Genomic DNA, 13,268 nt, shown 5'->3' on the forward strand with positions numbered 1-13,268 from the left:
TCCCCCCGCTGACCATCCCTTTCCATCCCCTTCCCAGGGCCAGGTCCCCAGTGGGAAACTCCTTCCTCTCCATCCCTTCCCCCCTCCCTCCCCTCTCCTGGGTGCCAGACCCCAGACCCAGCTGCCCTGTAGCTCACTTTGTACTGTGAGCTTGGCCTGTGTCTTGTCATCTGGCGTCTCACAGCCATAGAAGCCGCGGTCAGCAAAGCCCACACTGCGGAGGACCAAGCGGTGACTCGCGCCCTCCGCGTAGATTGCCACGTTCTCGCTTGGGGATAGGGCCATGGCATTGCGCGTCCACTTGACATCCGGCCAAGGCCTGGTCAGCTCTACCGCCAGGGTCACTGAGCCCCACTCCTCCACTGTCTGTGGCTCCAGCTTCTTCTTGAACAGCACGGGAGCCTCTGGGGTCAGGGAAAGGGCAGTCATGCAGCCACTGCCACTCAGGAACACAGAGGGCCCCTGTCCAACCCAGCCCCCAGCGGCAGAGCAGGGCCCCCTACATTCTGACGCCAAGCCAGGCAAGGTTTTAGCAGTACTCAGGGCCCAGCTGCACACGTGCACGGTATATTGTCATGGGAGGGAATGAACACTAAGGAGGCCTCTCCTTTCCCAACCCCCTCCCACCTCTGCTCCCCTGCTCTGAACAACCCTGCCAGGCCCCAGTGCCTGGAGCTCCTACGTGTGGTGACCAGTAGCCTCAGGGCGCGGAGCTGGTGAGACAGGTGGGCTCTGAGCCACACACACACACACACACACACACACACCCCGCGCCCCAGACCAGTAGAATTAGCATCTCCATTCCATTGGAGCCCTGGGAGCCCGAACGTTAAGGGAGAGAAACACGCTGGAGTGGACCTCCCAGTCCCACACGGTACCATGACCCCCCCAGAAAGTGAATCTGCCCACATTACTCTTATTCAAGACCTGCGATGGCTCCCACTTATCCTCAGGTGAAGGCTGGCTCTCACTGACACGCTGGCTTCATCGAGCAAAATGCGTCCTGCCCTCCTGCCTCAGCTTGCACTGGCTGCCAACCCCACTCCCTCCCATCTCACCACCGACGGGGCCGGTGTGGATCCGTTCCCGGACCAGGGCACAGTGCAGCAGCTTCCTCTTCCAGAGGAGGTGCCAGCCCTCCGTCCCACCCCAGGCTTCTCTCTGCAACCAGCAAACCCCGTGGTCCCTGAGACCAGCCAGAGGAGCAGGATGCCAGCCCCCCCCCCCCCCCCCCCCCCGTGAGGCCCACACTCCCCCGCACCTCGGACGCGGAGGGCAGCCGAGGATGTGACCCCCTCAGCCTCCGCGGTGATCTGGCCGGCGTCCTCCAGGACCAGACCCGAGATGGTCAGGCTGTGGCTGGCGCCGCTCTGCGACATGCGGAACTTCTCGCTGGGCTGCAGCTGGGCGCCGTCCCGGAACCACAGGACCGCCGCGTCGCTGGGGGTCACCACGCACTGGAAGGTGGCCTCTTGGCCCTCCTCCGCGACCATGGCGCTCAGCCCAGACGTGAACTTGACCTCGCGGGGGACTGTGGACAGGAGCGCCGCTTGAGAAGTTGGTGGGAGGAGCGAGGCCCCACTTGCGGACGCCACGGAAGAGCACCTTCTCCGTGAAGCCGCCGGAGCGCCCAGCCTCCCGCCCCGCGCCCCGCGCCCCGCCAGCGCGCGCTGTGCGCGTACCGAGGACTGAGAGCCTGGCGCTGGTGCGGTCGTCGCGGCTCTCGCACACGTACTCGCCCGCATCCTCCGCCCGCAGGCCCGACACGGTGAGGGAGCGCCGGAGCCCCTCGGCCGCCATCTGGAAGCGCTTGCCCGCCCGCAGCTGCGTGCTCCCGCAGCGCCACACCACCTCGGCCTGCGCCGGGCTCAGCTCGCAGGCCAGCGTCACCGTGCCGCCCAGCTCCCCGCTCACCGGCTCCAGGGGCTGGCAGAACCTGGCGGCCACCTCTGCGGAGGGGAAGGACGTCAGCCCGGAGGCGCTCGGGCCCTGGAGACCCGCTGTGCTTTGCTTTGGGGTCGTGCGCCCTGAGCCCCACCCGCACCCACTCCCGGACAAGACACCGCCTGCTCGCCCTCAGAGAGACCCCGCAGGAGCGGGGTTCGCAGAGGACTGCGCTGACCGCTGACCTTCCACCTGCACCGGGAAGTCCTGCGCCTCGGCGCCCACGCGGCAGCTGTACACCGCGCTGTCCAGAGTCTGCGCACCGCGCACCGTCAGGGTGTGCGTGTCCCCCAGGCTGGCCGTCTGGTGCCGCTTGCTGCGGCGAATCTCCACGCCGTCCTTGAGCCACGTCACCGCAGCCACGGAGGGTGCGGCCATCGTGGCCGTCAGGACAATGTCCTCGTGTTCTTTGACCACCACAAGCCCCCTGCGGTCGGGTCTCTCCAGGGCTGGGGGCTCAGGCTCTGGCTCTGGGGTGCAGCGGGAGAAGCAGGAGGGTTAGTCATCAAGAAAGTGGGGACCCTGCTTCCCTGGCCTGGTCCCTGCCTCCTTCAGGCCATTCTATGGGAGAAGACCCGAAGTGGGACTGGCCCACGCTCCAACTGCTATGCAACGCCTTGCTCGCCCAGGCCTTGGCTGCTGCTTCCACTGAGCAGGCCCAAGAGGGAACGCCTCAGAGCGCCACACGCCCTGATGGCCACCATCCAGGATCTCAGGGGCCATGACGAGTGTACAAGAGGAGTCCCCTGCAGGGGACCGAGGGCCTGGAGCCACACGCTCTGTCTAACCAAGAGCCTAGAGGCATGGATGCCTGCCCTCCAGGAAAGCCTGGGCCCAGGACAAAGGCTGCGAGGCTGAAACAGCCTGAGTGCCTCAGCATGTGGGGGGAGTGCACATCAGCACCAAAGGGGGAGGGGAAAAGCCTCACAAGGTGCCCAAGAGGGTCCCTGTAGGAGCCCATCCAGAGGAGCACCTGAAGGCATGCTGGCTGTACGATGGGGCCACACTTGGGGGCGGGGCCGTGCCCGCCAGCTCAAGACAAACACCTACAGAGGACTCTGAAACCCAAGCCCTGTCATCAGCTGGGGCTGTAAGGGACAGGTAGCACACCAGCAGGACCAGGACCAGCCCAGGATGTGCCCCAGAGCAGAGGCTAGATCCCCGGGATGACATAACAATTGCTGGACAGTGAGGAACCCAAGGCCAGAGATAGGGACCCAAACTCCACTGAGGAAAAAGGCATCCAAAGCCAGAGGCCCCGCTGCTGAGGTTCCCCAGAGCAAGGCTGGACTCCATAATTGCAAAGGGGGACTGAAAACAGAAAACTGTCTGCTCTAGGCCTCAGCCCTTAGCAGCCTGCAGAAGCCTCCATGTCAGGTTCCATTCTGGGGAAGGTGAGGAGGTGGCAAAGAGGAGCAAAAACCTGGGACAAAAGATGTCCAGAATGCCCTGCACTAGGGTCTTCAGCCTACGTCCTCAGTCACGACAGATCGGTAGAGGACAGAGGCCTGAGGCAGGGCATGTCACAGAAACCAGAACAGGTGCAACCACACCAACAGGCCTTGCACAGCCTTTCAAGACATTGCCTGTCACTTGATTGGCCAGGTCCTTGTCCTCTCTGCCCAGGGAGGCAGGTGGGACCTACCTGGGACATCCAGATGGAAGGCGACCCTCTGGCCCCCGGCCTCGCAGATGTACTCCCCGCTGTCCCCCTTCGCCGCCTGCTGCAGCACCAGCCGCCGGGTGCAGCCCGTGGCCTCCACGCGCACTTTCGAGCTCCCACTCAGCTTCTTGCCATCCTTGTACCACGTCACCTCCGTCTGGGCCTGGGCCACCTCGCAACTCAGCGTGGCACTGGCCCCGGCCATGGCCTTCACCTCGCTGTGTGCCGACTGCTCCTTGGCAAACACCACCGTGGGCTCTGTGGACAGGAAGGGACACACAGGATCAAAGATATCTTCTAAATCAGGAGGACAGCACTCGGGACGCAAGGACTGAGCAGGGAGGTGGCAGGACAGGAAAACCCTCAAGGCTCTGTGTGACCTGTAGAAGCCCCAGCACCTTCTCAGCACAAGTAGCTCATTCATCTGCACATGGACCACTGCCCAGGGGGCGGTCTCTGCTGGGGACACTGTGAAGGACTTCTCCGGAGCACACACCCTCTAGCAGAGGGACTTCAGGCCATGAGGGGTGCACACACCCTCCCCAGGTGACCAAGTCTTTCCCAGATGTGCAGGGAGCATTCCCACCCAGCCAGGGACAGGTCCTCGGCTCCACCTCCCACCTGCCTTCCGTGTGTCACCTGCTGGCCTCCTAGGGGACTGAGCTGTGCCTCCTGAGCCTGTCTCTTCCATGGTGTGGACGACTCACAAAGTGGTGGGCCTTGGCTATGTTTTCGGTCTTTACTGTTTGCTCTTCTGTGGTGTGTCTGTTATTGGGATTTGGGGCACCAGAATATTCTCCCCACTCCCACCAAGTCTAATAATGTATTTTTTGCGTAAATCATATTATCTGAATTTCCCTTCAGTTTTTCACACTTTTATATGTTTTACTTTATTTCCTGCTGACCAAAGTGGTGACTGTGAGCACCATTGCCTGTACCCTGCTCTCACAGGCAAAGCTTTCAACTGTCAGTGTGATTAGCTGGTTGTCCGTCAGTATCATTTATCAGAAGAAGGATGATCCGTTTTCTTTATAATTGGTTAAGAATCTATGACATGAAGAGATATTGATAAACATTTCTTCTAGATTTCTGACATTCAATGTTATCAAAACGCAACTCCGCACTGATGAGGCGATCGCTTCATATTTTAGTTTCAATCTGCTCACGTCATGAGTGAGGTTGATTTGCTGACCTTCGTAGTGCTCACACAGCTGGGCCATGACTTTCTTTATAGTGCACTGTCCTCTTAATACATTGCCGATTCATTTTTATAGTACTTAGCTTCAGATTTTGGCCTCGGTCTCCACAATGGATTGGCCCTTATTTTGAACTCTCTCTATCAGATGTTGGTGATAGATGTCATGCTGGTGCCACGTAATAAGCCAGGGACTCTATGTCCTTCTCTAACTCTAGAAGGATCTCCATGAACAAGCAATAATTTACTTACAGAATAGTTCATATAATTTTCCTGTGGAGCCACTGGGGTTTCATCTTCACCTATAAGAACTTTTATTTTTATTGTTGTTGTTCAATTTATTAAAAAGGTTGTAGGATTATCTGAGCTGTCAAAATTTTATGTCACTTTTCATATAGTTTTCTAATAATTTGGTCAATTTCTCAAACATTTTCATTTTACTCCTACAAAATAATTTGTCATATTCTCCTAAAGTAACAATTAAAAATGTATACTGTATTTTTTTTGTATGTATACACACCCACAAGCTATTGTACACAGACATAACACCAAACTGTTATGTGGAGGCACCTAGAATTCGATTTGAGGTTAAAACTCTCCTAACAAAATGAAAACACAGTTAGTTCACAGACATCTCTGTGAACAAAGCAGACAGGGACAAATACACATGAGTCGTTAGGAAATACTAGGACATAAATACTGACTCAACAGTCAGGGGCTATCGCTATAGCTCCTTGTCTTCAACAAGGCGTGCAGTGTGGGAGAAGCTCCTTATTCCTCTCCATGTCTAAATCTATACATCAGACTCCCAGGGGATCCTGACACAGGACACAAAGGAAACCAAGATGCACTTTAGGAAGAGAATTCCAGACCTCACATGTGCAGGTCACCGGCACACACCTGCCAATCCTCTGCTCCTTCTTTACTTTTTGCACAGACCTTGTAATAAATCATGGATCTAGATTTTGCGACAAGTGAGGATCCAGTAACGTCTACATCCACACGCAAGGGAGTGCCCTAAAAAACTACAATTGGCTAACACACTGTTTAGTCTTGAGATGGATGCAAGTAAGACTGGGGGGCAGGAACTTCCCCATATTCTGTTGTAATGAAATTCAAACGTGTCTCTGCCCGTGTTGCTGGGTGCGGGCATCTGAGAGCTACCAGGACGTGGGGAGTAGGAAATTCACATGGCACAGGTAAGAGACATCTGGTCTCCCTCAGATGAGAGGCAGAGCCTGAGTCCCGGCTGGTGATGAGCACCCAGAAGGCTCTGGCAGGTGCTGGGAACCATGACTGAGCAAAACCTGAGCAGCACTCAACTGGTACTCAAACACCTCTCCCTTCTGCTCACACTCTGCCCACCTACCATTGTCTGGCCCCACCACTGGGATGATATGGGAGATGGAGGATAGAAGGCTAAAGAGGTGAGGTCCACGGGAAAAGGACCAGGGTGTGTCGGCTGTAGTCATTACCTACACACAAGGCCAAGTTAGTGCCACCAAAGAACTGACCTGGGACATCCAGACGGAAGGTGACCCTCTGGCCCCCGGCCTCGCAGATGTACTCCCCGCTGTCCCCCTTCGCGGCCTGTTGCAGCACCAGCCGCCGGGTGCAGCCCGTGGCCTCCACGCGCACTTTCGAGCTCCCACTCAGCTTCTTGCCATCCTTGTACCATGTCACCTCTGTCTGGGCCTGGGCCACCTCGCAGCTCAGCGTGGCACTGGCCCCGGCCGTGGCCTTCACCTCGCTGTGTGCTGACTGCTCCTTGGCAAACACCACTGTGGGCTCTGGAGACAGGAAGGGACACACAAGGTCAAAGATATCTTCTGAATCAGGAGGACAGCACTGGGTCAGAAGGACTAAGGAGGGAGGTGGCAGGACAGGATAACCCACACGGCTCTGTGTGACCTGCAGAAGCCCCAGCACCTTCTCAGCACAAGTAGCTCATTCATCTGCACATTGACCACTGCCCAAGGGGCAGTCCCTGCTGTGGACACTGGGAAGAACTTCTCTGGAGCACACACCCTCTAGCAGAGGGACTTCAGGCCATGAGGGGTGCACACACCCTCCCCAGGTGACCAAGTCTTTCCCAGATGTGCAGGGAGCATTCCCACCCAGCCAGGGACGGGTCCTGGGCTCCACCTCCCACCTGCCTTCCGTGTGTCACCTGCTGGCCTCCTAGGGGACTGAGCTGTGCCTCCTGAGCCTGTCTCTTCCATGGTGTGGATGACTCACAAAGTGGTGGGCCTTGGCTATGTTTTCGGTCTTTACTGATTGCTCTTCTGTGGTGTGTCTGTTATTGGGATTTGGGGCACCAGAATATTTCTCCCCACTCCCACCAAGTCTCATAATATATTTTTTTGTGTAAATCATAGTATCTGAATTGCACTTCAGTTTTTAACATCTTTATATATTTTACTTTATTTCTTACTTTCCTGCTGAATAAAATGGTGACTGTGAGCTCCCTTGTCTGGTCCCTGCTCTCACAGGAAAAGTTTTCAACTGTCACTTAGTGTCATTAGCTGATTTTCCTTCAGTATCATTTATCAGATGAAGAAAGAACTTTTATTTATAATCGGTTAAGAATCTATTCCATGAATAAGTTTTTTTAAAAAACTGCTCCAATATTTTATTTTTTATAATTTCTTTAGTGATTAAGACTTACATATGTGTCCTTATTCCCCATTTACCCCTCCCCATCCCTCCCACTCATGCCCTCACCCCCCTGTTGTCTGTGTCCATTTGGTTAGGCTTATATGCATGCATACAAGTCCTTTGGTTGATCTCTCCCCCTTACCCCCCTCCTCCCCTACCTTCCCTCTGAGGTTTGATGGTCTGATTGATGTGTCTCTGTCTCTGGATCTGATTTTGTTCATCAGTTTATGTTGTTCATTATATTCCATAAATGAGTGAGATCATGTGATATTTATCTTTCTCTGACTGGCTTATTTCACTTAGCATAATGCTCTCCAGGTCCATCCATGTTGTTGGGAATGGTAAGAGTTCTTTTTTTACTGCAGCATAGTATTCCATTGTGTAGATGTACCGTGGTTTTTTAATCCACTCATCTATTGATGGGCACTTTCCAAATCTTAGCTATGGTGAATTGTGCTGCTATGAGCATAGGGGTGCATATATCCTTTCTGATTGGTGTTTCTGTTTTCTTGGGGTATATTCCTAGAAGTGGGATAACTGGGTCAAATGGCAGTTCCATTTTTAGTTTTTTGAGGGAATTTCATACTGTTTTCCACAGTGGCTGCACCAGTCTGCATTCCCACCAGCAGTGCACGAGGGTTCCTTTTTCTTTGCATCCTCACCAGCACTTGTCATTTGTTGATTTGTTGATGATAGCCATTCTGACAAGTGTGAGATGGTACGGCATTGTCGTTTTGATTTGCATCTCTCGGATGATTAGTGACTTTGAGCATGCTTTCATATGTCTCTTGGCCTTCCTTCTGTCTTCTTTTGAAAAGTATCTATATAGGTCCGTTGCCCATTTTGTGACTGGGTTATCTTCCTTTTGTTAGGTTGTATGAGTTCCCTGTAAATGCTGGAGATTAAACCCTTATCTGTGATAACATTGGCGAATATGTTCTCCCATGTAGTGGGTTTTCTTGTTGTTTTGTTGATGTTTTCTTTTGCTGTGCAAAAGCTCTTTATTTTGATCTGTTTATTTTCTCTTTAGTTTCCATTGCCCTAGGAGCAGTATCAGTGAAGAAATTGCTTCAGCATATGTCTGAGATTTTGCTACCTGTGGATTCCTCTACTATTTTTATGGTTTCCCATCTCATGTTTAAGTCTTTTATCCATTTTGAGTTTATTTTTGTGTATGGTGTAAGTTGATGGTCTAGTTCTTTTTTTTTTTTTTTTTTGCATGTATCTGTCCAATTTCCCCAACACAATTTACTAAAAAATCTGTCTTGTCTCCATTGTATGTTCATGCCTCCTTTGTCAAATATTAATTGAGAATAGTGGTTTGGGTCAATTTCTGGGTTCTCTATTCTATTCCATTGATCTATATGTCTGTTCTTGCGCCAGTACCAGGCTGTTTTGATAACAGTGGCTTTGCAATAAAGCTTGATATCTGGTATTGAGATCCCACCTACTTTGTTCTTCTTTCTCAGGATTGCTGTGGCTATTCGGGATCTTTTTTTATTCCAGATGAATTTTTGGAGAGTTCTTTCTAGGTCTGTGAAATATGCCGTTGGTATTTTAATGGGGATTGCATTGAATCTATAAATTGCTTTGGGTAGTATGGACATTTTAATGATGTTGATTCTACCAATCAATGAATACGGTATGTTCTTCCATCTATCTTCCATATGTCTTCCTCTATCTCTTTTTTCAGTATCCTGTAGTTTTTCGCATAAAGGTCTTTTATCTCCTTAGTTAAGTTTATTCCTAGGTATCTTAATTTTTTTGGTGCGATGGTAAACGGGATTGCTTTTTTAGTCTCTCTTTCTGTAAGTTCTCTATTGGTGTAAAGAAATGCCATAGATTTCTTGGCATTAATTTTGTATCCTGCTACATTGCTGAATTCATTTATTAAGTCTAATAATTTTTTGATGGAGTCTTTAGGGTTTTCTATGTACAGTCTCATGTCATCTGCCAATAAGGACAGTTTTACTTCTTCTTTTCCAATTTGGATGCCTTTTATTTCTTCTTCTTGTCTAATTGCAATGGATAGTACTTCCATTACTATGTCGAACAGGAGTGGTGAGAGTGGGCATCCCTGTCTTGTTCCTGTTCTTAGGGGAAATCGTTTTAGTTTTTGCCCATTGAGTATGATGTTGGCTGTGGGTTTGTCATATATGGCTTTTATTATGTTGAGGTATGATCCTTCTATTCCCACCTTGCTGAGAGTTTTTATCAAGAAAGGGTGTTGGATTTTGTCAAATGCTTTTTCTGCATCAATTGATATGACTATGTGATTTTTATCTCTCAATTGGTTTATGTGATGTATCACGTTTATTAATTTGCAGATATTGTACCATCCTTGCATCCCCAGTATAAATCCTACTTGGTCATGGTATATGATCTTTCTGATATACTGCTGGATCTGATTTGCTAGAATTTTGTAGAGGATTTTGGCATCTATGTTCATGAGGGATATTGGCCTGTAATTCTCTTTCATTGTGTTGTCTTTATCTGGTTTTGGTATTAGGGTGATGCTGGCTTCATAGAATGAGCTTGAAAGTGTTCCTTCCTCTTGAATTTTTTGGAATAGTCTGAGGAGGAGAGGTTTCAGTTCTTCCTACATGAATAAATTTTAATAAACATTTCTTCTAGATTTGTGACACTAAATGTTATCAAAATTCAACTCTGCACTGATGAGACGATCGCTTCCTATTTCAGTTTCAATCTGCTCACATCATGAGTAATGTTGATTTGCTGAACTTTGTTGTGCTCACACAGCTGGGCCGTGATTTTCTTTATAGTGCATTGTCCTCTTAATACATTGCCCATACATTTTGATGCTGCTTAGCTTCAGATTTTGGCCTTGATCTCCACAATGGATTGGCCCTTAATTTGAACTCTCCATATCAGATGTTGGTGATAGAGGTCATGCTGGTGTCACGTAATAAGCCAGAGACTGTAACTCCTTCTCAAGCTCTAGAAGGATCTCCAGGAACATGCAATAATTTCCTTACTGAATAGTTCATATAATATTCCAGTGGAGCCACTGGGGTGCCATCTTCACCTATAAGAACTTTTTTTTTATTGTGGTTCCATTTATTGAAAAGGGTATAGGATTATTTAAGCTGTCAAAATCTTATGTCAATTGTCATATAGTTTTCTAATAATTTGGTCAATTTCTTAAAACTTTTCATGTTTACTCCCACAAAATCATTTGTCATATTCTCCTAAAGTAACAATTAAAAATGTATAGTAAAATAATGAACAACATAAACTGATAAACAAAAACAGACCCAGAGACAGGGAAGCATCGATCAGACTGTCAAACCTCAAAGGGAAGGTAGAGGAGGGTGAGGGGAAGGGGGAGAGATCAACCAAAGGACTTGTATGCATGCATATAAGCCTAACCAGTAGTCACGGACAACAGGGGGGTGGGGACATATGTGGGGAGGGGTTTTGGATGGGAATGGGGGGATGAGGACAATTATGTGATACCTTAATCAATAAAGAAATTTAAAAAAATGTATAGTAGATTGTTTTTTGTATCTATACACACCCACAAGCTATTGTACACAGATATAACTGTTATGTAGAGGCACCAAGAAGTCAATTTGAGGTTAAAACTCTCCTAACAAAATGAAAACACAGTTCACAGACATCTCTGTGAACAAAGCAGACAGGGATAAATACACGAGTCGTTACGAAATACTATGACATAAATACTGACGGTCAAGGGCTATCACTATAGTTCCTTGTCTTCAACAATGCGTGCAGTGTGGGAGAAGATCTTTATTCCTCTCCATGTCTAAATCTGTACATCAGACTCCCAGGGGATTCTGACACAGGACACAAAAAGAAACCAAGATGCACTTTAGGAAGAGAATTCCAGACCTCACATGTGCAGGTCCCCAGCACACACCTGCCAATACTCTGCTCCTTCTTTACTTTTTGCACAGACCTTGCAAGAAATCATGGATCTAGATTTTGCGACAAGTGAGTATCCAGTAACTTCTACATCCACACGCAAGGGAGTGCCCTAAAAAGCTACAATTTGCTAACACACTGTTCAGTCTTGAGATGGATGCAAGTAAGACTGGAGGGGGCAGGAACTTCTCCATATTCTGTTGTAAGGAAATTCAAACGTGTCTCTGCCCGTGTTGCTGGGTGCGGGCATCTGGGAGCTACCAGGACATGGGGAGTAGGAAATTCACATGACACAGGTAAGAGATGTCTGGTCTCCCTCAGACTCCACGTGAAAGGCAGAGCCCAAATCCCGGCTGGTGATGAGCACCCAGAAGGCTCTGGCAGGTGCTGGGAACCATGACTGAGCAAAACCTGAGCACCACTCAGCTTGTACAGGATCATCTCTCCCTTCTGCTCACACTCTGCCCACCCAGCCTAGTCTGGCCCCACCACTGGGATTAAAGCATCCATCTTATATAAAAACTGCCGTTTGAAATTTTAACCCTGCTATTTTGGCTTCTGTAAATGCTTGCTTGCTTAAATAATAAGGAAAATAAGACTACAACTATTCCAGAGAGGCCATAAACTATGCCCCAAGATAGAGTTGTCAGTGCAGGCACCAGGCCCGGCCTTGTGATATGGTCTCATGGCCCCTTCCCAACACCCAGGCCTTCTTTCTCAGAAGGCCCAGAAGTCTCATTCCAAATTTGGGAGACAAAGGACTGGAAAAAGTATAAATAATGAAAGTTTCCTCTATGTTGGGGGGCCTGGAATTTGAAAGACACATTTTTCTCTGGGCCTGCGAATAATAAAATGTAACTCCCTTTCTCTAAGTATGGCTTGCTTTTTCTCTGGTCTTCTGTAACAGGATGATATGGAAGATGGAGGATACAAGGCTAAAGAGGTGAGGTCCACGGGAAAAGGACCAAGGTGTGTCAGGCTGTAGTCATTACCTACACACAAAGCTAAGTTAGTGCCACCAAAGAACTGACCTGGGACATCCAGATGGAAGGTGACCCTCTGGCCCCCGGCCTCGCAGATGTACTCCCCGCTGTCCCCCTTCGCCGCCTGCTGCAGCACCAGCCGCCGGGTGCAGCCCGTCGCCTCCACACGCACTTTCGAGCTCCCACTCAGCTTCTTGCCATCCTTGTACCACGTCACCTCCGTCTGGGCCTGGGCCACCTCGCAGCTCAGCGTGGCACTGGCCCCGGCCGTGGCCTTCACCTCGCTGTGTGCTGACTGCTCCTTGGCAAACACCACCGTGGGCTCTGTGGACAGGGAGGGACACACAGGGTCAAAGATATGTTCTAAACCAGGAGGACAGCACTGGGGACGCAAGGACTAAGCAGGGAGGTGGCAGGACGGGAAAATCCTCAAGATTCTGTGTGACCTGCAGAAGCCCCAGCACCTTCTCAGCAAAAGTAGCTCATTCATCTGCACATTGACCACTTCCCAGGGGACAGTCTCTGCTGGGGACACCATGAAAGACATCTCTTGACCACACACCCTCTAGTAGAGGGACTTCAGGCCATGAGGGGTGCACACACCCTCCTCAGGTGACCAAGTCTTTCCCGGATGTGCAGGGAGCATTCCCACCCAGCCAGGGACAGGTCCTGAGCTCCACCTCCCACCTGCCTTCCGTGTGTCACCTGCTGGCCTCCTAGGGGACTGGGCTGTGCCTCCTGAGCCTGTCTCTTCCATGGTGTGGATGACTCACAAAGTGGTGGGCCTTGGCTATGTTTTCGGTCTTTATTGTTTGCTCTTCTGTGGTGTGTCTGTTCATGGGGATCTGAGGCACCAGAATATTCTCCCCATTCCCACCAAGTCTAATAATGTATATGTTCATAAATCATATTATCTGAA

At 50.3% G+C, this 13,268-nt stretch overlaps 1 protein-coding gene across 1 annotated transcript in view; it reads right to left on the bottom strand.

The window, feature by feature from the left end:
- Positions 1-13,268, bottom strand: part of OBSCN (obscurin, cytoskeletal calmodulin and titin-interacting RhoGEF) — a gene marked incomplete at both ends in the record, with an annotated part of 160,537 nt that overhangs the window by 84,413 nt on the left and 62,856 nt on the right. The window contains 7 exon segments of the mRNA XM_079773281.1: positions 138-404; positions 1,262-1,531; positions 1,683-1,949; positions 2,130-2,408; positions 3,590-3,865; positions 6,317-6,592; positions 12,398-12,673. Of these exon segments, the coding sequence (XP_079629407.1) occupies positions 138-404; positions 1,262-1,531; positions 1,683-1,949; positions 2,130-2,408; positions 3,590-3,865; positions 6,317-6,592; positions 12,398-12,673 (1,911 nt within the window).

This window comes from Cnephaeus nilssonii, assembly GCF_951640355.1.
Source record: "Cnephaeus nilssonii genome assembly, chromosome: 5".
NCBI classification, from domain to species: domain Eukaryota; kingdom Metazoa; phylum Chordata; class Mammalia; order Chiroptera; family Vespertilionidae; genus Cnephaeus; species Cnephaeus nilssonii.